This window comes from Leptosomus discolor, chromosome 1, assembly GCF_034619465.1.
Source record: "Leptosomus discolor isolate bLepDis1 chromosome 1, bLepDis1.hap2, whole genome shotgun sequence".
In the NCBI taxonomy this organism is placed as follows: Eukaryota; Metazoa; Chordata; class Aves; order Leptosomiformes; family Leptosomidae; genus Leptosomus; species Leptosomus discolor.
In genome coordinates, this window is record NC_141391.1 from 118,018,703 (window position 1) to 118,043,499 (window position 24,797).

The 24,797-nt window shown below is 38.4% G+C and overlaps 1 protein-coding gene across 1 annotated transcript in view; it reads right to left on the reverse strand.

The window, feature by feature from the left end:
• The window catches only part of CRYBG3 (crystallin beta-gamma domain containing 3), a 95,995-nt gene that overhangs the window by 20,497 nt on the left and 50,701 nt on the right, over positions 1-24,797 (reverse strand). Inside the window, exons 5-15 of the mRNA XM_086463286.1 lie at positions 24,460-24,507; positions 23,983-24,098; positions 22,806-22,953; positions 14,814-14,953; positions 13,359-13,473; positions 12,149-12,184; positions 10,969-11,102; positions 9,049-9,175; positions 4,324-4,466; positions 2,093-2,219; positions 1,066-1,098 (exon numbers count right to left, since the gene is read on the reverse strand). Coding sequence (XP_086319412.1) covers positions 1,066-1,098; positions 2,093-2,219; positions 4,324-4,466; positions 9,049-9,175; positions 10,969-11,102; positions 12,149-12,184; positions 13,359-13,473; positions 14,814-14,953; positions 22,806-22,953; positions 23,983-24,098; positions 24,460-24,507 — 1,167 coding nt within the window. The remainder of the gene's footprint in view (positions 1-1,065; positions 1,099-2,092; positions 2,220-4,323; positions 4,467-9,048; positions 9,176-10,968; positions 11,103-12,148; positions 12,185-13,358; positions 13,474-14,813; positions 14,954-22,805; positions 22,954-23,982; positions 24,099-24,459; positions 24,508-24,797) is intronic.

Here is a 24,797-nt window from a genome sequence, read left to right on the forward strand (position 1 = left end):
GTTTGCTTGATTAAAAGCACGTCAGAGAGCGCCATATAACCACTTAGATCATCACCCATGCTAGCAGCACACTCCAGGACAGAAAAAGAGAAACCAAACAACTAATGCAGGAAGGGAGGAGAGCCCTGGGAACAGAACGTTGCAGAACACACAGACCACGCCTGGTGATGAGCACTAACACTTAGAGCAAGTTTTTGGTTTAGAAAGATATCACAAAGGAATGTAACCTTGTAAGGTAAGGACCAAAAGTGTAAAACCCTAAAGTAACTCATTATTGAGACTAAAAGTGAATTATAGGGACCACTTTCTAAGTTTTCACCAAGTTAGCACAACTTTCAAGGAAATTGTCAGAATGTATCACAGGAGAGATTTATCACAGATTTATTATAATCAGGATGTGTTTGGTTAAGGCCATATGTTACTGTGATGAAAAGGAAAGCATGGAGCAAGTGATGCCTACTCCTTAAGGAGTGGCTATACATGCTTGGGAGACTATGAAAAGCAGAGCTACCAGCACACAAAACTAAAAAAACCAAAAACCCAGCTTCCCCTGATGATGCACCTGCAGGTTTGAAGAGCGCAGTTCAATTTTCTGCAGTTTATACTTTCTTCTTCACCTCATACGTGAACGAGATAGTGAAAAAGAAGACACAATACAAAACAATGGAAAGAAGACACAATACAAAACAATGGAAAGAAGACACAATACAAAACAATGGAAAGAAAATATGCCACAAAGAGAAGGATGAATGCATGTGATAGTGAGTTTCCAGAAACAGGAAGGAAAGAAGAGGAAAATAAATAGCCATAGAGAGTCACTCAAAACCTACGGAACTGCTTGCACTTTTGAGGACAGAATACTAAAGGGTATGATCTGGAATAAAGCAAAGAGTGGAACATTAGCAAACTTAACCTTTATACATCTACCAGTTTCCTCCATCTGCTGGATGGAGATGACAATACTGAGGTATCATCTGAAGTAACAAAGCAAGACATTCAAGATTATCTGTATTTAATTATTAAAAGTAGTTTAGTACTAGAGACTGTTATATAATGTCAACATACCAAATGTGGAGGCTCATTCATTCCAAGCGGTTCCTGCAATAATAAATACATATACATGCATATAAATAAATAATATTAATTACAACTAATTTCCTAGAAGACATGTCAAGTTCCTGAAATTTGTTAATTATGAACTCGAGAGCAGAACAAAACACACTTCCCAGGCTCTTTGCACAATTCTTTTCCCTGGCCTCTGCCATCAGCTGCCTGTAAGCTCCTGACTACCTGCCTGATTGTTCAGTGCCTTTCGCACAGAGAACTTGCAACAGCATTAATTGCTTCACACACTGTGGATTAGAGACCATAAAATAAATAGAGAAATTTTCAAGTCTATTTCTTGAAAAAAGACAGAATGAAAAATAACAGAAGACTGCGACACCTCTTCAAACAGATGCTCTTCAAAGTAAGGTTAAATGTTCCTTTCCCATTTTCAGTGCAGTACTATCATTTATTACATACTTATTACTGAGGAATACCTTTGTTTTGCATTTGGGTTTTGACAGTTCTGGCACTAATCTACTTGGGCAAGTTGCATCAGCGTGGATTTAATAATGGATTAAAACCATTTCCTGTCTTTATTCACTCCATGTATTATAAATATTTTAGCATAAAAATAAGAAAAATAAGTTATCAGACCTCTACTATACAGCAACAGTATGGGCCAGATAAATTCTCAAGTATTTTTATATCCATTATCAATTACGCAATACAAATTGCTATGTTTTAAGGCAAATAAATCTTTCCAGGCCAGGTTATTCTTTCCATGAATGCAGTCTGCCAAAGGCAAGTTCTTCTTACGAAGTTTCCCTCACAATTTTCTCAACAGATAGAAAGATCCAGAGTGTCCATTTCAGTCTCCATACTGAACAGACTCATTATGTCATTCACAAGGGTCTTGAAATTGTTTCCAAATAAACAGACAAATTGATTAAACAGCACAGCCCACATTATACCATTATTGTACATGCTGAACTCCAAAAGTCTCATTTCTTTTAAGTTCTCCCCTTAACAAGTTCTGGTAACTCACCAACTTAATAGGTCGAATTGACATGATGATTTTACTAGATCCTCCCCAGTCAAAGAAACATTTGTATTTTCCTTTCTCCAATACATATTGTTCTCCACAGAAATATTTCTGCTGATATGCAACCCACCTGGAGAATGACACAAAAATTAATTGAAAACATCACATTTTTCCATGTAGCTTGACAAAAATACTAATGAGTCAAACAGAACAATTTTCTTTGGAGTTTTATCGGTAAGTCCATCTGACAGACAGTGTAACATTACACCCAGTGAGAAGCGCATAATTGTCACACACTTGATTTTCTGCTTTTAATTTGTGAACACTACTTTGACAAACACACAATTTTGGGTCTCTGCCTTTCTATCAAATATATATTCAGCATGAGATGATGCCTTGCTTAGAAACACAGAGGAAAGACCATTGAGAAGTTTTTGAATCAGCTGAATTTTCACCTGTTCAGCATTCCCACAGATAGCGCTTTTCCATTTGGATTTATGAAAAATGGTGCAAGAAGAAAGAGAAGTAAATGAGGAAACTTTGATAAAATGAGATGAAGCAAAAGCTTGCACCGGTTGGCAGTTCAAGCTTCTCCCACCCTACTTTCCCTGTTGCGAACTAAAGGAAAAAAAACCCAACCACGTGAGATCGAGGGTCCCTCTAGCCCTGCACACACTCTTTGGCAGTGGCAGAAGCAGATGGAGGCCAGAGACGCCCCTAACCTTCCCTCCTTTGGTGGTATGTTCCCCTCTCTGTCATCCAGGAGCCTGTTATATCAGGGATATTAGAGAGCATCTCATTTCCTAGTCCTTTTAGCACCCATTTATGAATCTGTTATTAATTTGCCTAACGCTTTTTTAAACTTCCTGGTGCTATCTGCTACCACTGCCTCCTTCAGCAGCAAGTTCCAGAAACTCACTGCCTCTGGTGTAAGAAAGGCTTTTTGTTCCCCACCTCTAAATCTGTTTTAAATCAATCTTCAGCTAGTTCTGTAAAGCATTCCCCTGTTGTTGTGCAGGATTCCCTGAGCACTGCTGCATTAAGCTTGTCTACCACCCTCAGGATTTTGCAGAGCTCCTGTATCTGTCCTCAGCCATCTCTTCTCCAAATAGAGTCCCAGCCTTTTATCCTTGTATCTCACCCTCATGAGACACTAATACCTAGTCTCTACATGAGCAGTTCAAATCCCCCACTATTGCTACCTGTCCTAAGTTTGAAGCTTTTTTAGTCTCACTTAACAGTTGCTGGTCTCTATTGCCATCACCATCAAGGTAGGTATGACAATGTTAATACCGCACTTCTAAAATTACTATTAAAGTCTGGAATTTCTACCCACACGATCCCATAGTGCTCTTTTCCCATACCGTGTTTTACGTTTCAGCATTTGGTATCGTTCTTCACGTGCAGTACTATGCCTTTAATAGCGCACTCTATCATTCCTATAGAGTTGGTAGCTTCTCTGCTTATCCTTCCTGTGAATCTCTGTGGTATCTGCTATATCAGAGCTGTTGTTTCATGCCAAGCATTCTAGTTCCCCCATACTATTTTTTTAGGCTTCTAGCACTTTGAAGTTTTGTCCTTGCTTTATCAATTAATACTGCATATCTCCGTCAACAGACATTAGAGGTGGTCTAATTTATCTTCCTTATTTATAGCAATTGTGCTGTTTATTTTCCTCCTGGATTTCACATATGGATACCAAAAGTTGGCCAAGTTGACCCTGTAGGCCATACCAGCTTGAACCAGGTACTCTTGCACACCTGTTGGTTTAACTCCCTGCTTTTAGTTTAAATATTTCTCTAAAAAGTATTTGAATTTTCAGTGGCAGCAGCCTGACTTTATTACAAATAAGGCACAGCTCATCCTTTCTGTACAGGCTCCACCTGTCCCAAAAGGTATCCTAGTTCTTAACATACCTAAAACCCTTCTTTTGTATTACTGCCCAAACTCCCGTATCATCAAACTACAGTCTGTGTGACCTCTGGAGGGGCATCACAAGCTTTCTCTAGTAACAAGAATGCCCAGATCCAAATCAAGATGTAGGCATGACATTTACAGAAAACTAAGATTTTTTTTTTTCTTCTATTTACCAAGGAAACTGAAAGAAACATTGTTCTCCCCCAAATGTGTACCACCTGTACCACGTGAAATACATTCTTGTCAAAAGATGTACCGAAACCCAACTGTGCACAAAAGTACTTAATACTTCCATCCATATATCTCAGTAGACTTACACTCCACTTCTCACAAGAATTGACCTCGTCTCTGGGCCAAATCCGGCCTGCTCCAAATCAGGAATTTCTTCATTGACGATGTCTAATGCTTTCCCATCTTCATCATCAGACTGGAAAAGGGCCACTGATGACTCTATGAAATCCTAAGAGTCAGCACAGGAATTAGAAGACAGGCTGTCACAGCTCAGTGACACTTCACAATGTAAAACATTTTGGAAAAGAGTTGTGGCCTGAAAGACAGTGTTTTATAAAGCAGTGAAGGGACTTGGGTCTTTACAGGGTATTTTGACACTGAAGTGCCTAGCTGGAAGCCTGAAATCTGATATGGCCTTCAGTGGTTTCCACTAAAGAGAGGGTGACCCTGCTGACCCTGAGCACCATTCTTTCCTCTACAAGGAGGGCTGAGAGCACAAAGATGCCTGTGTGGGAAGGAGAAGGGTTAAGGATTTAGCATTGATTTTCCAACAGCTTCACAAATGACTATTCCAAGCACTACCATGACTATAGTCTTTTACTTCAAATTCTCCTTCCTCACCCCTTCTTAGCAACAAGGCAATAGTTATGGCGAGGAGAAGACTGGGCAAGATCACCTTTCTAGCACAAGGGGTTTGTAGTTTTTGGATACATTCATTTTATGACTAATCACTATAGCTACGAGAAATTCCACATGACACTCATGTCTTCTCTTATATAGCCATGTGACATTGCTTTATGCTTTCAGCTAGCAGTTTCTTGACCAGATTACTTGCACAGCTTCAGATTATTTGAATTCGGGTTTCAAATCTCCAACTTTTTAACCACTTAGCAATTTCAAGCACAGTCACTGCTTTGGAAAACAGAAAACAACAATCCATTCACTTTATTCCTTTTACTCTTAACAAAAAGCATGAACTCAATTAAAATTCAGTGTTTCTGAAACATTCAGCAATATTATAGCAAGTTAAAAATAAGTAAGTCTTGCAAATAAGAGAAAAAGCTATCAAGGAAATACAGGAGCCACCAGTTTCACAAACATATGAGGACACCATTACAGGAATTATTACCCTAAATACTTGCTGCTGTAGAACTTAGAAGCTACCAAGGAGAGAGCACCACGCTGAAAGCTACATCAAGACGACAAAGACGTAAAACAATCAAAAAGCACTTAGAAATCAAGGCCAGCCCAAGCATGTAGCCAGATTCATTTGGTCAAGTGAACCTGATCAAACAGCTCTTTAAAGGACACCATGCCTTTGTACAGGATTCAATCACAATAAATAATGAAAACAAATTTTAGAATGAACACTTGACATGGTTCAACCTCTTTGCATTGTTTACGGGACACTAAAAAGTGACAGAATAAATTCTGTAGTAAAACTGGTTTTCTTACTATGTTTACCATCTGCTTCTTTCATTTATTTAAAAAGTTGCACCTATTTCAGGTATACATTAGAAATTAAAGTGCCAGGTCTGGCAAAATCATCATGAACAACTGCAGCTTCAGACTACTTTTTAGAAGAAAAACAAAAAAAAATAGTGCAGTTTTAGTGAAAATGAAAACACTACAAAAGCAAGAACTTTGTAAGAGTTCCTGAAAAGCCATTTAGATCAAATCTGCATGTACTTACTTTGACTAAATTTAAAATACTGAAATATATCCACAGTTGTAATGACATTTAAACATGTTTCAACCTCAGCTATCATTTCTTCCTCCCTAAATTTTCACTACAGCTTCTCTTACAATAAGCAATAGGAGGAATACTTAAAAATAGAGTTTCAGACCAAGGCAAGTAATTTTAAACTTGAAAACAGTAGTGGGAAAGCTTCAAACGCAAGCTACTGTGCTCCACTGAAAGACTCAGAAACATTGTTCTTTCCCTGATCATGACAGCCATGGCCAAACCCAGCTTCACAGATTCTCTCATTTGACACTGCAGAAAAGCAGCAAATGCAACTGTCCCCAAACCAGCAAACTGCTGTCTGCTCTCAGGACCAAGTCCTGTATTTGACTCCAGTGTGTTCAATACAGATGCTGATAACAGAGCTGATAGTATGCTGGACAAAACAATTCTACAAGTCCTTTCTATCTCTGCTTTCAAAACGCACCCTGAATCCCCACATCAGAGCTTGCGACGGTTCACAGCAGAAATATTTAAGACAGACAAAACCTGAAAGCTCTTGCAGTATGTCTACATGCGTGTCCACCTTAGCCAGCAGGTGGGGAGGGGTGACTTGCAACGATCCCTCTTTTGTGTGCGATGCCTAACCTTTCTGATTTGTCAGGAAACTAAATTCATGCCTCAGCTCAACCGCAGTCACTGGTATGTGTACAGAAACACAGGTTGGATTTTCCTAGCGCTATTAACCTCTGATGGAACCTGTCATGTTGAGCATAGTGGCGCAGGAACATCCGAATAGCTTTGCATAGCACTAAGCCACATTGACAGAGCTGGTACTGACACAGGCTAATATCCAGCCTGGCTCTCTGCAGAGCCATTTACGTGCTTCTGTACCATGCTCCCTGCTTTGGGAGCACGGCACAAAGACACTTGATCTGACTCTGCCTGGAGCAGACTCAGGTCACAGAGCTCATTAGCTTCAGCTTCATGTCATGTAGGCCAGGCTAAATTGTTTTCAGGTCTGGGCTGGCCTTAAAGCCAACACAATCAAGGTCACCTGGTGTCACACCTGAGCAAAAAAAAAACAACAAACCAACAAAAAAAACCAACAAATAACCCCAAAACCAAAGTCTAGCTGCATTGCCCCCTACATGAGACCACACTGGTGAGTATGTTTAAAGAACAGGGTCTGTGCCCAGCCCCACTCCCCACCTAAGCTGACCATGAATAATGCAACCTGGCTACATTTCACAAATCCTTAATCTTCTACAGAGACTTCTGAATTCATCTGACTAAAACAGAATTTCTAGAGAAAAGCAATAAAGATCTGATATCCAGAAGCACTCCCACAGAGTCCGACACCATTGCAACCTTTACCGCACTTCTCAAGATAGAATTTCTGAGATTACGGAGAAGAGCTAGCACGTTTGATGAGCAGCGAGGGGCCTCAAGCACACACAACTAGTTTTGGACTTTTGTCCAGGTCCCCCTGAAAACAAGAGTTCAGTACTGAAATGTTTTTAAAATCTTGACATTAAGTATCGTATACAAAGTCATGAAGGGAGCATATAGCAAGCCTGAACGCTGACCTATGTATTGCACAGAGCGAGGCGGTCAATCTGTTGGTCAAGCTGAACAACAAAATGCCAATGCCATTAGTCATTTTACTGGCAACCAGCTCATCACCTTTAGTTATGCTACAACTTGAGGAAAAGTATTACTTATGCTTTTATTATCAACACATATTGAAATTTATATGCCAATTTGAATGTTGATATATGAGTGCAAATGATACGTGTTTTTAAAATGTTAATGACTTGAGCATCCTGACTGTTCTAGGTGTGAGGCAAATTAAATACATGTATGTATTTGGTAGGTCATCCCTGCTAGGCATATGCACAATTTTACGCTTCTAATTATGTCCTTTGCCAAGAGGAAGATGTAAAAAGATCAGTTTAAGCTACTCAAGTATCCTATATATAGCTTGAAAAGAAAAAAACCCTAAGATTAATCAGTAGTTGAATAGGATTGTGCACATTCAAAATGAAGAGTGAGAAGAAAATTCCTGCCTGTTTTTCCTCAGAAAACTAAAAATAAATTATTTATGGAAGGACATTTGTCTTCAGTTTATTCTCCTATCTTTAAGTTATATGATAGATTCTGATTAAAAATATAGCTTTTCCTAGGAGCCCTTCAGAAAAATCAGAACTGCAAATTGTGAATTTAAGCATGGCCTTTTTGGGTTCGCATTTAAATTATTTTCCTCTTTTTTTTAAATAATGACTGTTGAGACAACGAGTTTGCTTTAAATGCCCATCTTCAACCTTCACAAAATTCCTAGCTCAGGAATATCATATCTCCTCAGATGAGGAAATGAGTAATCTAAGTAATCTCAGAGCGAACAATCTAATTCTCAAAAGCAGCCACTCTTTGCAGCTGTATTTAAAACTCACAGAGCTTCTATTGTAATAGTAACAAAAAAATCCTCAAACCCCCAAACAAACCCCAAACCAAAGGAAATGATAAGGAAGCTCGAATCCCATGTTTCCCCAGCACTGAAAAGTTTTAGCTTTGCTTCCGATACTGGACTTGGATATAGTTTTTATTATTATTTCATCTTTGCCCCCACTAAACACATTTTAGTAGCAGGAATTTTTTCACCATGATTATTTTTGCTGCCAAAATTTTCTGGCAAAAAAATCACAGAGACAGAGGGTAATGCTGTTTTAAGGCTTGCAACAGCTGCTGTGTTCAAATGCTATTTTTATGTTAATAAAGAACTACACTGTACACTTACAATTGGTAAACTTTTAAGGAAATTCTTTTCTAGAGATTCAAATTGCTTGAACTGCGGAAGTGAGATACTTGGAAAATCTGGCAGGTAGACAAGGAATTCTGCATGATACATTCTTTGTATGAACATTATAAAGGCTATTTAGAACCTGGTTTTGCTTTACAACATATATAGTGCAGTCTAAATTTCAGCAAGTAGGAAAAGAATGAGAGTGAACTTAGGCAAAAGATAGAATGACTAAACCAAAGACAGCTGTACCATATATAAAGAATAACCTTTCTCTTTACGTACCGAATGGTGCATAACTTGTGTGAAATTCATATAAGTACTTACAGACTGAAGGAACCGGAAAGACAGAAGGACACTGTCAGTTCCCCCCCATGAGTGTCTATCCTCATAATCTCCCTCCTCCAGCAAGTACTGACGGCCTTTGTAGCGTTCTTTATCATAGGCAACCCATCTACAGCAACCACACAACAAAAGAAAGATAAACAACTAAAAGCAAAACAATTACACACATCATTTTCCATAACAAATAAAAGGGGAAGAGAACATCCTAAGAACATGAAAATTAGTATCGCAGACTCAGCTAACAAAGCAATGCTTGTTTGAAATCACAATACTACCCATAAAGTGTTCTTTGTGGATCGAAATCCCACCATGTGATTCTATCTCCAACAACACTTTATTTGTGTAACATTTCTCCATGTACCTCCTCTCAGCCAGCCATATTCCCAATACTACAGAGGCTAGTACACATCTAGTGGCCAAAACACTGTAAGCCACCAATTGTTGATGATAAAAAACAAGTAGTAGATCTCTTCAGTGTATTAATAAATTATGAGATACTACTCTTGCTGAAGCTGGTAACAAAATTAATGGATTTCAGCAGAACAAATTTTCACCTGCTTCTGTTTCCTGCTCTAATCTAAACGTATTTATATAAGAATACACAAGTGAATTGAATATATGCAATATATTGCATATGGAATACGTTTTAGCACAAGGGAATAAAACTTTTTCAAGTACTTTGAATAAATAGACAGACTCGATTAAAAGAAGACATTTCAACATCAACTTTGAAAGCTCTATAGATCTTAATTTGAAAAAGTGCTTCCCTATCCTTTCTTGTAAGCGTTTCTTTCACTAAAGCTCCCTTATAAGTATTAGAACTGCTGTACAAATTCTGTTGACATTGAAATTTGGCAGGCAGAGCGAGCTTTAGTTTTAGTACTATTTGGTTTACATTAATTCAGCTGTTTAAGTTACCGTAGTATTAAAAATAAAAGCCACCACAACAGTCAGAAGAATTATTTTTAATAACTTGAGGCTTGCCAGATAGAGAATACATAATGTATTTATTAACAGATTATTTTAATATTCACAATTAAGTTTATTCTGAATTCAGTGCTTGTAAGATTCTGACAACAGCCTGAAAGGATGTTATTGAATCTTTATATTGGAGTATTAACATTGAAATCCTCTAAGGAAAAAAAAAGTTTCTGAAAACTATCTTATTGCTAAGCTCTTTGGCAGAAGCAATCACCCTGCATGCTTTCAAACAGTCCTATCCTGTTAGGTTTTGGGAGATGTTGAAAGAACAATGTGTGGGGTTGGCAGCTCTCTAGAATAGCTGGTGCTGAGACTACCTCGTGAGCAGTCCACGTAAGGACTGGGTTACAAGCCCTTTTTGTGCATATGTGTGTGTACGTACGCATGACAGAGAGGGGCAGGGAAACACAGAATCAATCCGAGGACTCAAAGAAGGAAAATAAGGGTAGATTCTCAATTCCAGGTAACATGCAACAAGTAGCAAAGGAAAACCATTAAGACAATAAAACAGTTTATAGATTTCAGAGACATTAAAATGTCAACTTGAAGGCAGACCACACCTACTCAAGGTCATTTCAGTAAATTAAGTAGAGACTATCAGAAGTATAAAGCAATATAAATTAAAGCCCTGTGTGAATGCTGTCATTAAGGAACAAAGTGGCCTAGTTTATTAGCATCCAAACAGTAAACACTGACTTCACACCTCTCTCACAGTTTTATCTTCCTATGGAACAGATAGATAAGCCATATGGAGAGATGGTTTTATCCAAGACAAAAATTGACAAAAGAAATATATATTCCTTTCTTTTCAAAATATTTTACTAGCAAGAGATTCTAATCACCCCTTAGTTAGTACTTCTTTGCATTTCACTGTGATTTCCTATTTTAAAGTAAATAAACATAAAAGTGAGATACACTTACACTCCACCAATTACACGTATTGATCCGATTTCCTGAAACTCCTCTTCACTGCCAAACAGAGCTGGAACAGAACTGATGTTTTCTGAAAACTCTTTGGACCATCCTCCAAAGTGAGTTTTCTCATGTATTATTATCTAGAAAACATGATGTTGAACAATACCTTGAGTATGCCCTGAATAGCAATCTGATCTGGGTGAGTGTACTGCTACAGTATGTGGAAGACACCTTTTCCCTCCCTCCAACAAGCCATTGCCATGAAGAAAATTCAGGGTTGCATTCCTCATCCCTTCTGATTCTTGAGTGCCCCAGAAGCTGAAGATACCCTATTTGGGCTTAGGCTTGCCAGGCTATTCACCCACATTTCCACAGAAGGATACTTATTGACACAATTCTATACACATAAATGCACTCTACAGCTATATGACTGTGATTTATCCTGTAATCCTGTGCCTGGGCAGTGTATATTAGCCTGCAGTGAATCCTACCTGGCCACAGCTACACACACTGAGCTTACTCCCTGAAAAGTAGACAAAACTTCTTTCTCTGTACTTTGCTGAAGTTATTTCAGTGACTGCAGTTAACAACCCCTTGAGGTTCCTCATCCGCTGAATCATGCGATATTTATTAGAAAAACACCCGAGTCTCGCATGTATTTGTATAATTAAAAGTTACCTAAAGCATTAGCATTTTTTGTGGAGAAAAAGAAGCAGTAACTCTGGATTAGCTTTCTGCTCCTCAAATCACAGAAAGGCCATGGTCTCACTCATGCCTCTTGTATTGGGATCAGGTATAGGAAGGAAAGGTCCTAGTCCTGTTCTCCTCTCTTCCCTCTTTTTTTGTTTTTTTAACTTGGTACATTAAATGGGAAAATCTCTCCTGATCCCTTTCCACTACAGGGACTGGTGTGTCAGTCAGGAAAACTCATTTTATCTTCTAAAAGCTTTACAATTCTTCTATAGCAAATTCACGTTCTCCTAATATGTAAAAAACAAACTACTACTACTTTTACATCTCATGAAACACTAGTAAGGAAGTGGACTTGACAGCATTGGTGAATTTTTCTTCAGCAGCAAACACTGAATACTTAATCAAACATCACATACCCAACAAAAAGAAACCAGCTTAAATAGAGATTTTATACTTTCAGTGTGCTCCTATTTCACATGTCCTCAGTGCTCACCTTGACATTCATTGGCATTTGTACCTTTAGTCCACCCTAAAAGAAGATGGAGGGAAAAAAAAAAAGTATTTATATAAAATTTAAAGTTATGCTTTGACATGCATTTTATAGTACCATCAGAGCATTAAGTCTTTGTAACTGTATTCACGATTTTCAGTGTTGGCCAAATCAAACAGTAGTTTAAATACTCTGATAATTCATAAAGGCCAAGGACACTATAAACCTGACCAACAAACAAATCAGTGCATTGCAAGCCTGTAGGGGTACAAGCAATTTTAAAATATTCCTTCATTGTTTATTAACAATCTAAAGCAAATATTTATTGTGTGTTTTTAAACTAGTTTATATTGACCAATTTTTAAAATTAACTTTTAAAGCTTTGTTGTATATATTTCAAGTTTGTTAAGCACAAATAGTGGAACACTAAGACACTATAAATACCAGAAGAGAGAGAAAATAGAGGCTGTCATTCATGTCTGTGGACAAAGAGCAAATACAAGAAATGCATTTTCTCTGGAAATGTTAGTGAATGATGTTCTGTGAGGAATAAGACACCTACCTCTCATGAGTGACTAAGTTGACAGCTGTTAGGTTTTATTCCTGTGTCACTTCTAAACTTGCTTTCTGTAGGCTTGCTATGTATACAGCAGAATTATGTGTTATACCCTTCCACAACTCTTTCACATTTAGACCTACATGCTGTCTATCAAAACAAACATTAGCTGCACTTCCCAAGATTTTCATGCAATGTGTGGTCACAGGAATACTACTGGGCAATAAACTCCTCACCTCGTCTTCTACTCCCAGTAGACTAGCCGTACCACTAAAAAACCAGAAAATCAGCAACTTCTAAAGAGCTGCTTTAGTTAATGAATTGGTGTTGGCTGCAATACAATTAAGAGCCTTTCAGCTCTGTCTTATTTCATCTCCACTCAACAGCAGCAGTTTCCCAGGAAGATGTCCTAGTGAATCAGGCACTCCCTTTGACTACGTGGTCTTACTTGGGCAGATGCAGAAGCCCAGCAAGTCACAGCAACCGCCGCGCCATTACAACACTGTAAACGCGCCATGATGCAAGATGAGCATTACATGTATAAAGATTAACCCTGAAAGGACATTAGAACTTTTTATATTTAGGTCAAAATCTTTGGGGGAGCAACAACAGTAAAAGGAAGGCACACAACTTAATAGGGAATTGTGAAGTCCTCACCATTTTTAAGGGACGCAGAGATTTTACATCTGCTGAAGGAATTTCAGATGGTGAATCACATTCTTCCAAAACCTTCATCTCTCCCTTGTAATTAAAGTCTGAATAAGCAAGCCATCTATAATAATAAGGATAAAGGACTTATTAATCTCATTAAACAGATTACAAATACAAAGATTTTATTAAAATTATTTTCCTTTTTGTACTCTTCAGAGCTAGATAATGTTTTAGATACTGCCAGCACATCAACATGAAGTTATATTTAAATACACTGGCAACTTCAATGCCAAGAAGATCTCAGATACTTTTTCCTCAGTCCAAGCTAAACACAAATGAAAGAGAAGAAAATCACCAATCTGTTCACTCACTTTAAGAAGTCATTTTGTTACACTATGAGTATACAAAACCAATGTCAGTACTGAGGATGAGACACTTGCATCAAATTTTGCATAGGATTATCACCTTAGGAATTAAAAGGCTTCTAACATCAATCCCACTTAAGTTTTTCCAGTGGAAGTTATTAAAATACAATGATTTACAAGACTCCTTTGGAAAGCAGGCTACCATAATTTTGACATGAAGATTAAAAATGCTGAGACTCCTTCAGACTCTTAAATCAAAAAGAAGTTGGTCACAGGGTTAGCAGACCAAATAAGGAATGGATGACCAGGCATTAAGCAACACAGAAAATTATTTTCTTAAAACTACACACAAGACAATAAGCAGTTAAAAGTTATACTAAGTTCTACCAAAATTAAGACATGACTCTGTTTTTAATTCCTTCACCACCTCAAGCTTCACAGATATATTGTGAGATTGTGCGAAGGAGGGCTTGGCTTATGTGGAAAGGCAAACTCAAGACTCTTGTAACAGAATAGCTAATGTCATTCCGCAACGATTTATGAGAAGAGGCAGAGAACTCCCAAACTTCAGGAACTGCGAAGTGTTGGCCATTTACCCAGGAAACAGACTCTTCTGCTCAATATGGAAATGCTGGGCTACCAAGGGGCCTGTATCATATTGCATCACCTCTCTCCAGAAAGTCAGGATATAGCTGTAGCTTGAGAAATTCTTGGATGATGTAATATTCATTTTCTGGTATTCAGCTGCAGTGTTACAGTTATAACAGGGTGAGTGACTAGGAAGACAATATCTATTCTCCAATGAACGAAAAGCTAATTATAGCTAAGCTGCTGCTTCTATTTATAAAGCTACTCAAAGAAGGAATTATAGAAGACCTCTGCCAGCAACTAGAGGAAAAATGCCTTCAAAAATTTGGTTCCACTACTAGGAAGCCACCTAGCATAATGATGAAGTGCAGAGCTGTGTATATCTAGTGTTTGTTAACTGATTTGTCAAAATCCCCCAAATATTGTTCCCATCACTGACTGACTTTCATCCCATGATGTTACTCCTCTACGCGCTGGCAAAATGCTATTAAAAAGGTTTAGTACTCACACTCCCGATTTGACTCTTATATAAGGGTTTTTCTCAACATCCAGTTCTTGTAAATTGGCAACTGCGCTCTGTATGCAGACAGGAAGTCCCTCTGTACCACCAGCTGCCAGGCAGAACTCTACCTCTGGAACACCACAGTCCTGCAGAAACAAATCAAAGGGTAAGGCTTATTCACACTTGCAGAGTCTGTCCCATCACAGCATGGGAAGGACCAATAATGATTCCTCCTTTTTTCTCGTCTTCTCACCCTTCTAACCTAACTCCAGGCTCCATATGGAGTTTTAGTTTGTTTTTTTTTTTTTTAAATGAAGACTGGAATTTTTAGAAAAGCTAAGGGAAGCAAATTTCCAGCTCCCGCTAACTTTCAAAGAACAGCTATGCATTTATGCCTGTTGGGCTACTTTCAAAAAGCTCAGTTTAATTCCTCTCCAAGTAAAGGATCTGACAGTATTTACTGATAGACAAACCATGCATATAATACAACTGACTTTTTTTTTTTTAAGACAGTGCTTCCATAACACACATAGATACAAGTGATGTATACATGACTAAAACTTTCTAGAAATGTCTACTACATTCCCGCCTCCCTCCCTCAGTGACAATTACATTCTGTAACGCACCCAACTACAGTTTCAAGCCATATGAGTTCAATTTTCTGTCATGCTAAATAAATCTACAGCATTTTAGACATAGAAATAAAAAGATCAATACTAGAAAATGTTTGTTTTGTTAAGTAGATGCTTTAGGAATTTTCCTGTTACTACAGAGCAACAACCTCTGTTCCTTACTGAAGTTTTCTACTGATAGATACCATGCTGGAGAACAACTTGTTGAACAAATGATCTTTACAATTTGCAGGGATTTTGTTGAATTACACCCATTTAATAATATTTATATAAAACGCATTGCCAATGCTTCCCACTGTTCAAAGACATCACGTATCAATGAGGATCTTCTATAAGGCCCTGCTTCAGCAGCGCCTTACAGAACAGTCTTCCTGTGCTTACAGACCTTGCTCAGCTGTAGCTGCAAATTTCACAGCACCCTTCTTCCCCCTGCCATCCTGACCCACAGGTCCATTTGCATTAGGGCAAAGGGCTTGGACAGCATAAAAAGACCCCGAAGTCCTAAGAGTGGCTGGAGCAAGATGCCCCTTGCATATCGCACTGAATAGGAGGGATGAGAAGCTGTCCCTGAGGGTGCCCCTAGAGAAGCACCTGGTTACTGGATTTGTTGAGGACCCAGACAGGGTCACATCGTGACAGTGATCCCATGTGGCCCGTGGTTCTGCCAAACCAGAAAGGCAAAACACAAGAGCTTGCAGAGCAACCCAGCAACAGGGCAGAAAAGCCCTCAAAATTACAGCACCTCATCTCATGACAACACCTGCATGCTCTCCTTTTTCACATAGGTTTTGAGTGGAGCTTTCAAATAGTGGAGTAACATCCCACCTAGAAACACACCTCTTCTTGGTTAGTGAAGTTCTTTCTGTAGTTATTTAACTGTCAGCAATAAATGTGGCAATTATAACAGATTGACTTCAGGATATTATTTTGCTTTCCTCATGAGACCTGAAGTAACATAGTATACTGTTTTGTCAACTCTCCCTCATGCACAATCATGTTTCCTCTGTATTGTACCTTGCAAACAATGCACACTATTTATTAGAACAAACTGCAATACTGGAATTTTTGTTTTCAGATGAGCAAAGCATGAAAAACTGGGAAAAAAGACCTTCTAGTACAATGCTTCTTTATGGCAAAGTGCTAAGGAACATCATTCTTCAATTCTAAGTGTACTGCTAGACAAATTTAAAAAAAAGTTAAAAAAATCTTATAGTTCTTACATGTATATGTATCTTATTAAATCACAGTTTAGAAATATTTGAAGTTCCTGGGTTTTTTCTAATAATACCTGATACATGATAAGACTGAAGTCTGTGAATCCAACAGTAAAGCTTGATACAGAAAATCTGAAGTTGCACCTGTGAGAATTCCACAGACAATGATGCTAGACTCTTAATAGTGTCAGATAAATTCTGAACCAAAGCACCCACAAGACTAGACAAGTGGCAAAATAAGGTATCTTTGCCTGCGGGCTCAGACAGACTATGAGACATTTAATTTTAATTCAGCAGGAGGTTTTGGATGTTTTTTGTTTTTTTTTTTTTTTCCATTTGAAGATTGGAAAAGCTAGTCTATATTGTCTTTTCAAGTCTGTTCTCCTGACTCTTGAAGCTCATGAGGCAGGCGCCACCTCAAAAGATGAAGAATGCAGCAGTTCTCCAAAGGGTAGGTAAAGCATAAGCACTCGTAATAAGATCTCTCCTATTTATCAACATCTTTCTCCAGCCAGATTTTGACAATCATTAAAAAACCCTCTACTCTTTGTGACAGTATTTGTGCGTGTACCAGATTAAGTCCACAAAGTCCTTTCAGAAAGTGTCACATAGTAAACTCAGGTCTTCATCAAAAGCAATTCAAATACCTATTTTTAAAGGTAATAACACGTTTGAGCAAGTAGTACATTATATTTTCTAAGCACTTTTTTTTTTTTTAAAGTTACAACTATACTTCTTATTTAAATATCGAGCTCAATTTACATAGATTAATCCACAGACTGCAGAAAATGGTAAAATTTAATATTACTGTATGAGGTGAACACTATGCATTTGCAGATATACACTGAAGTACTATGCCATTAATTTATGTAATTTAAGCCTGTAAACTTTAGCTTGCTAAATATTTGCCCTAGCATGTTCATATTTGCCTGAGCATATTTAATAGGCATCATTACTTTCAGAGGCTTCTTTAACATTCCTAACAAAGCTACCATCATTAGAAACAAAATGAAAACCTGTCCTAGGTTACAGTGTAAAATGTGCCAAAAGGAAAAAAAAGTATTCTATTACCATCTTCAGGAGCTGTTGAGACCAGGTGGGGCGGTGCTCCCTGCCTCCCCCCCCTGGACTATCTTCTGTCAATGGGCACAACAATGCCTTATCGCCTGACCCATCGATAACTCGCTCCTGGACTATCTCCTGTTAATGGCCCATCAAGGAACTGCCTCACGACTCGCCATCCCATTGTGAGATGCTCCGCCCGGGGAGTGGGGGGAAGGAGCCAAGCAGTCCATGCTAAATAAAAACTGAGATCTCGAACACCCTAGCAGCCTTCTTCCACTGGATTCCCGGAGGAGTTTTTCCCCCCACTGGAGTTCCAGAGGACGAGAGCTACCTACCTACCACTGGACCTTCGGAGGAAGACCAGACCCTTTTACCTGATCGCTGCTTCAACAGAACTACATCCATCGCTTCAGGAGGACTGCAGCCATCATCTTATCGGACTGCTACTGCCACCCTAACAGGGTATCAGGTTGTATTCCTGACTCTGTCAGTGTAAACCAGTGGGTTGTTTTTTTTTTTTCCCTGCCTTGTGTTATATATATATATATATATATATATATATATATGTATATACACATTAGTAAAGAACTGTTATTCCTATTCCCCATATCTTTGCCTGAAGGCCCGTTAATTTCAAAATCATAATAATTTGGAGGGAAGGGGGTTGCATTTTCCATTTCAAGCGAGGCTCCTGCCTTCCTCCGCAGACACCTGTCTTTCAAACCAGGACAAAACCACACAAATATGATAGCACTCAGGTTGACAACTAGATCCTTTAGTCCAAAGCATTTTTATTTGCAAGGCATCAAGATTTTGAAATAAGACACCCACATGCAAAACTATTACCACAGTGTTTTAGGCCAGATTCAAAACTACAAAGTTTCCTCCCCATTCCTGCCTGGCCCTGCCACCTCCATCACAAGCAGTCAAAACTCATGTCATATTCATTATCCTACTGACCCATGAGGCAAAAACAGAATAAAAAGCACAGCGACCAGATTAGACAGCTGTGTTCATTTCCAAAGATAATACACAACCAGCAAATGCTTAGGTAGGTCACAGCCTCCAAGCAACCCACTCTGTCTTGCTGTACTCTACAGTACTCTTCTCCTACCTCCATACAGTCATCCTGGAGGGCCTGTGCTTCCTTCGTGGTCTTTTTACAGATGTTTACGTACTTCTGCTAGCTTGTAGAGAACAGACACTTCCAAAACAGTAACACGGCCCTCAGCAGAAAGGTTAAGGCTTCTTCTGAAGAAGGTTAAGATGACCCTCAAGACCTTACCATGAAATATGACTTCAGTGGCATCTCTGACATTTTTCTAGTCCGACTAAGAGCTCCAGCACAAGTGAGAGCCTCAGAGCCTTTGACCTCCTCAAGGTGGTCTTGGCTGTTTACCCTTCTCCCAGATCTAGGGTTACAGCCCTAACAGGGCTACATAACCAGCACTATTAGGTCTTCTCCTTGGACCTGTAAGCTGTGGTGCCTGAAGTGATCAAAGTAGCGTATTTAAATGAGTTAGCCTTTTATCTTGTCCTGGCTTTGGCTGGGACAGAGCTGATTTTTCTTCTCAGTAGCTAGAACAGCGCTGTGTTTTGGATTCAGTATGTGAACTGGTATGAGGAGAAAGGTGATAATATACTGATGTTTCTAGCTGCTGCTAGGAAATCAAGGACTTTTCATCTTCTCATGTCTTGCTAGTGTGCAGGTGCACAAGAAACTGGGAGGGAGCATAGCCAAAGCAATGGACCAAAACTAGCCAACAGAATATTCCATAACACACAATATCATGTTCAGTATATAGATGAGGGTGGGCCAAGGCTCTTCTGGGATTGCAGTTTTGGGATTTTCTCTCCTCTGGGATCACTAGCCAGGAATGGGCTGGGCATTGGTTGGTGGAAGGTGAACAACTGCATTGTGCATCACTTGTTTGTATATTCTATTATTTGTATTATTATGATTATTATTTTAATTTTATTTAATTTCTCTACCCTTCCAATTCTCTCCCTTATCCCCTGGAGAGGGGGGAGGGTGAGTGAGTAGCTGCTGGCTAAGTTCAAAGCACAACATATGTCAATGGCAGGACAAAGAATGACTAAAGTCTGGCTTCTTAAGCTAAATACCAAAACAACGATGAGAGAAGAGTCTATTGAAAGCCAGGCATCATTAGTTCCGGTATTCACGTGATTGCTTTTTAATACAATCTAGACATGCATCTTACTTTTGATACACAGTTTGTCCTTAGGACATGGTAGCTTCCACAGCATTTTTCATTTTCAGTCTTTCTCTCTGTTGCTCCTTTTCTTTTTTTTTTTACCCAATCATAATTTTTCCTCCCAGTTCTCCTGCTATGTACAACTCTTGCTACCACCCATCACCACCAAACCAAACTGCAGAATGCAACAGGGATGGTAGTAAAATAAAATAATATTAAGGAAATTAATGATTACTATCTTGTAAATACCAACTCCAGAAATGAGAAAATCTGAAGCTGCTGGACGTCTTCCTATGGCATCTGACAACGTAGTCCCTGCTTGAATTATTAATTTCTTTTCACCTAGCAAACCACACAAGCAAAAGAAACACACCCTTCATGTAATACTCTGAACACTCCCATTACAAAGAGCTTTGCTTAAGAAGAGTCCACAAGGAATTCAGTTATTCCCTGCCTAACCATCTTGCAAACAGCCATTATAAACTGCTGCTTCAGATCCCATAAACCACTATTTTGCGAGGTGACAAGATTACTTCAGAACGGAAACATCAGCAGCTCTTCTCAGCTCTTGTTTTTGGGAAACTAACATTTAGCATCCTCTTTGGGCTTCCAGAAACAGAAAAAGCCCTCCAATTTCATAAGATCAATATACATGCATTTGCAGTAGACCAGAGAACTGACTTGACTGAACAGACTGTGCAGCAGGAGCTACACGGAACCTGTGTGTGCAGACAGAATGTGCTAGCCTAGCTCATGTTGACTTGCTTTAGTGGAATTCAGACTCCTCATTACTTCAAATAGGTCTTCATTTTACTATTTGCACAATCTGTTCCTTTGGGATCTCCCACCCCCCTCCTAAATTCCTTCAAATTAAACACACATTGATACATCTAATGTGTATCCACAGTAAGTCAAGCCACAAACTAACCACAAAGCTAACTGAATGTTTGCTTTCTGTGGAGGCTTGAAGCCAAATCTGAGCACGAAGTTACCGGCAGACTGTTTCTCAGCAAATTAACATCTGCCAGTAAAAAATGAAAAATAATATTAAATGTACCTCCTACAGTTTCTTTAGTAAGCATCTGTTTTTCTCTTCTTGGCAAGGCATTTTCTTCTCAAATATTTAGCCAACTTTCAAATCTGCTAACTCAAGGCATCTAAGCAGCCATTGAACAAGCACCATAAAAAGCCACTTGAAGAATCAGAAGACAAGCCAGACAGCCTGGACACACAGCCAGTATGACCAAACTAGGCAGGAGAAAAGCCACTAAGCTACCCAACCTATGAAAAACAGAATGACAGTAAAGCATGTAATCCTGTAGATCACAAGCACACAAGCTGCCTGAAAAAGAAACAACTATTTGTCTATTAAAAACAACACCTGTATTTTTCACAAAAAATAAATAAGGTAGCACTTTCACAAACTACCTTCTAAAAGCAGTTCCACAGCAGCTGAAGTACAACCTAAAAAAGAGGGATGCTTTCAAGAATCAAGGTTTAGAAGACAAAACCCAGCTTAGTGAGTTCCACACCCACACTGGCTCCATACAGCCCTATGGACTAACAGCAAAAGCCCTCCCAACCAACCATATCTGCTAGAGGTTTAAGTCACATGAGAAACAGTGTTGATTACTGAACTAGTGTACTGTAACAAAACTTTTCATCTGTGTTCCATACAAACGAACCACATACTGGAAGAAGAACAATGCTCAAACTTACTTAGCCGCATTACAAAGGTTTTTATCAAGCATGATGAAGCTAACCACAGCACCTTTCCTATTCAAGAGTTTTCTTTGATACCCAAGACATACCTAGCTTCACTTGGCTTCAGACCATAGTTCCACATGTTATCGTGGTATTTCTTTAATTATTTAGCTGCCTTCCACATTATTGATCAATATTCATTCTCCATACTGGTCAAACACTTTTAATTTATTTAGCTCAAATAAATGTTAACTTCACTATTCATGCCCTCTGCCAGCCTCTTTTGAATTTACTTATTTACTGTTAAGTCTTTAAGAGAATGAAAAAATATTTCTAACTGTTACAACACTATGCCCCTGTATTGATGACAGGAAGGTTATCAATTTTTAAATGACCTCTATACCAGCAGAGAACAGAAAAACACCACTTTTTCTGAAAAACTTCCACATTGTGAAATGATAGTTCACCCACAGTAAAAGGCCATTGACCTGTGAATAACTGGAATGTCATGCTAAACAACTAGAGCACTAAGTCTTACTAAATCACAAGATCTGGTAAATATAGTCCTCATTCACTGACTAACAATGGAGGAATTATATTTAGTTTTAGGCATTTGATTACTAACTTTTCAACAAAAAAGTCTTTTAAACTTCTGTCTGTACACAGAGCCAGATGCTGTAGGTGTACCACTTGTCCACGTGGAAACCCTACAGATGGCACAAATCTGTAGAGGGAGCGACAGTTCAAAAAATTTTTAGAGGCTATGCTGAGAAACAGGATTGGAAACACAACTACTAAGTTTTGAAACAGAAGCCATAGAGACAAGTAGATAGTTTAAGCTTAAGATAAACACTTCTTTGAAAAATATTGATTCCATTTAATTTCAACTAACTGGACAGATAAACATCTAAAAGAAGGGGAGTCACTGTGTCAGGTAAAGGTGGCGGCAAAGAAAGATAATCTATCTGCTCATTACCTTCAGGAAGAAAGGGCAATTCAGGATGACAAAAGCCCTGGAATTTATCTTGAAGGTGAAAAATGTGATTCATAGCAAATTTGAATAAAGTCAGAAACACAGCATATACACATTGTCCATTGCTAGTAATACAGTACTATTGCCACAGCAATTAATTATGTATGTAAGTATATTATTAACGAAGTCTATACCTTTGTTACATGTTTGATTGAACCAACTGTGACGTTTCTTCGATGATATTTCACACCTGGGAGATCCCAAAGGTGATCCAGCACAGCCTCTCCTTCTTCTAGTACATATTTCCGACCTTGGAACTTTGGTTTCTCGTAAAAAATCCAACTGTAATAATGATATAATGAACCGAGTTGTTGCTGTTAGGTAAGACTCTCCTTATACAGTACATCTGCTGGAAAGCTCAGTAATGAGCTCTTCTTATCAAGCCAACTATCACATCTTTCTTATACTGTCCCTCAGCAGACACATTCACTTTAAATAAATATTGGGCTTGTATTTCCACCCTTTAAAAGTAAAATACACAGTTCTCCTCCAGGGCATAGCCTAACATAGCTTAAAATATTAACTATATAAACACACAGGTAAACACAACATAAATAAAGATAAATAAAGAGCCTCATTTTACCAGAAAAATACAATAATTGACACATCAAGACATGTCCTGTCCAGACAGATACAGTGTGAGGCATAAGACATACATACTAATAATGGCATTCAGATTTCTTAGGACACAAAAGAAATGTACACAAAACTGCATACATGTGACATGCATTGTTACTATGGCCGACAGTCAGAAACATTCACTGTAAGCGTTGCAAGTTAAATTCCAGTGCAACAATTTACATGGTCCCAGCCCCAGCTTCTGAAAGCAAACCAAGAAACACTTGCAAAGTCTGCCTTAAAGGTACTTGTATATCCTTCTGCCTCCACATTCCTCTAAACCCTGCACTACAAACAGCAGCTGAGATTGTTCATTTTATGGTCCTTTTGCAACAGCTACTGTATAATAAAACTGAACTGTAAAAAACCCCCATTTTCTTTGGCATACACATGCTTCTAGTGATGATTGTAGTGGTATTGTCTCAGCACTTCAGGCAAGAAGTCAAACTCACTTGTGGTTCTATCAGAAACTCCATTTGAAGCTAGTTCCCAGGAGAAACAATGTATTATATTTTTTTGTACTGCAGCATTTGAAGCCCTGCATAATGCTTTTTTCATTGCTATCAGCCTAATTATGAAGAAGACACTCTTGCAGATCAGACGTGTGTCATAAATAAAAGAAATGAAAATACAAGAGAAAACACATATACAGTCTTTTGCAAAGACTATTTAAACATGACCTGGATTTCTTACCATCCTCTAATCATCCTAAGTAATGCTCCAATGGGAAAGATCCAGGATGTGGTATCTAGCACATCAGAATGAACTTCTTGTTTACTTTTGTCACCATAAATATCATAAATAATAATCTGAAACAATATACAATGCATATGAATGAGGGCCCATTTCAACATACAGCATAGACAGATATTTTTTGCTTAGAATAAAACCTATTTCACTTTGTGTCCACTCAAATGATATGCCACACATTTTCTTCTTTTATGAAACACTCTACTGAACTAAAACAGCAGCTGCTGACAGGAACACAGTGAAATCCTAGAGGTAGGACTTTTAATAACATAATCTCATTATTAGCATGTGCAAGCATATGCACCATTAAAATACAGAAAACTAGACTAACAACTTCAGATGCTTTCCATTCAAAAATGTTGGTGTAACAAATTATTCCAGGTATCATATATTGATCTACGTGACACAAATTACGCTTACCTTTCCTGGTCTTGGATTGTATTTGAGACTTGCCCTGTCAACGAGGTTCTGAAATTAAAAGGTCATGGAAAACAACTATTAACACTTGCAACAGCAGCACAAAGTATAGATCGATTATTCTGGGTCCACTATTCCCATAAATGTATGCAACTATCACTAGCAAAAACAACCAAGATTTCTTTCACTGTCATTCAGAGCTAGTCTAAATAGTTTAAAAGCATCCAACAATCACCAGAAAGCAGCAAGTGCTAGAAAGGAAGAACTGTTATGGAAGTTACAAACTTCTGGAAATGTATTACCATTTCCCAGTAAACAATCAACTGCATGTCTTAACAGTG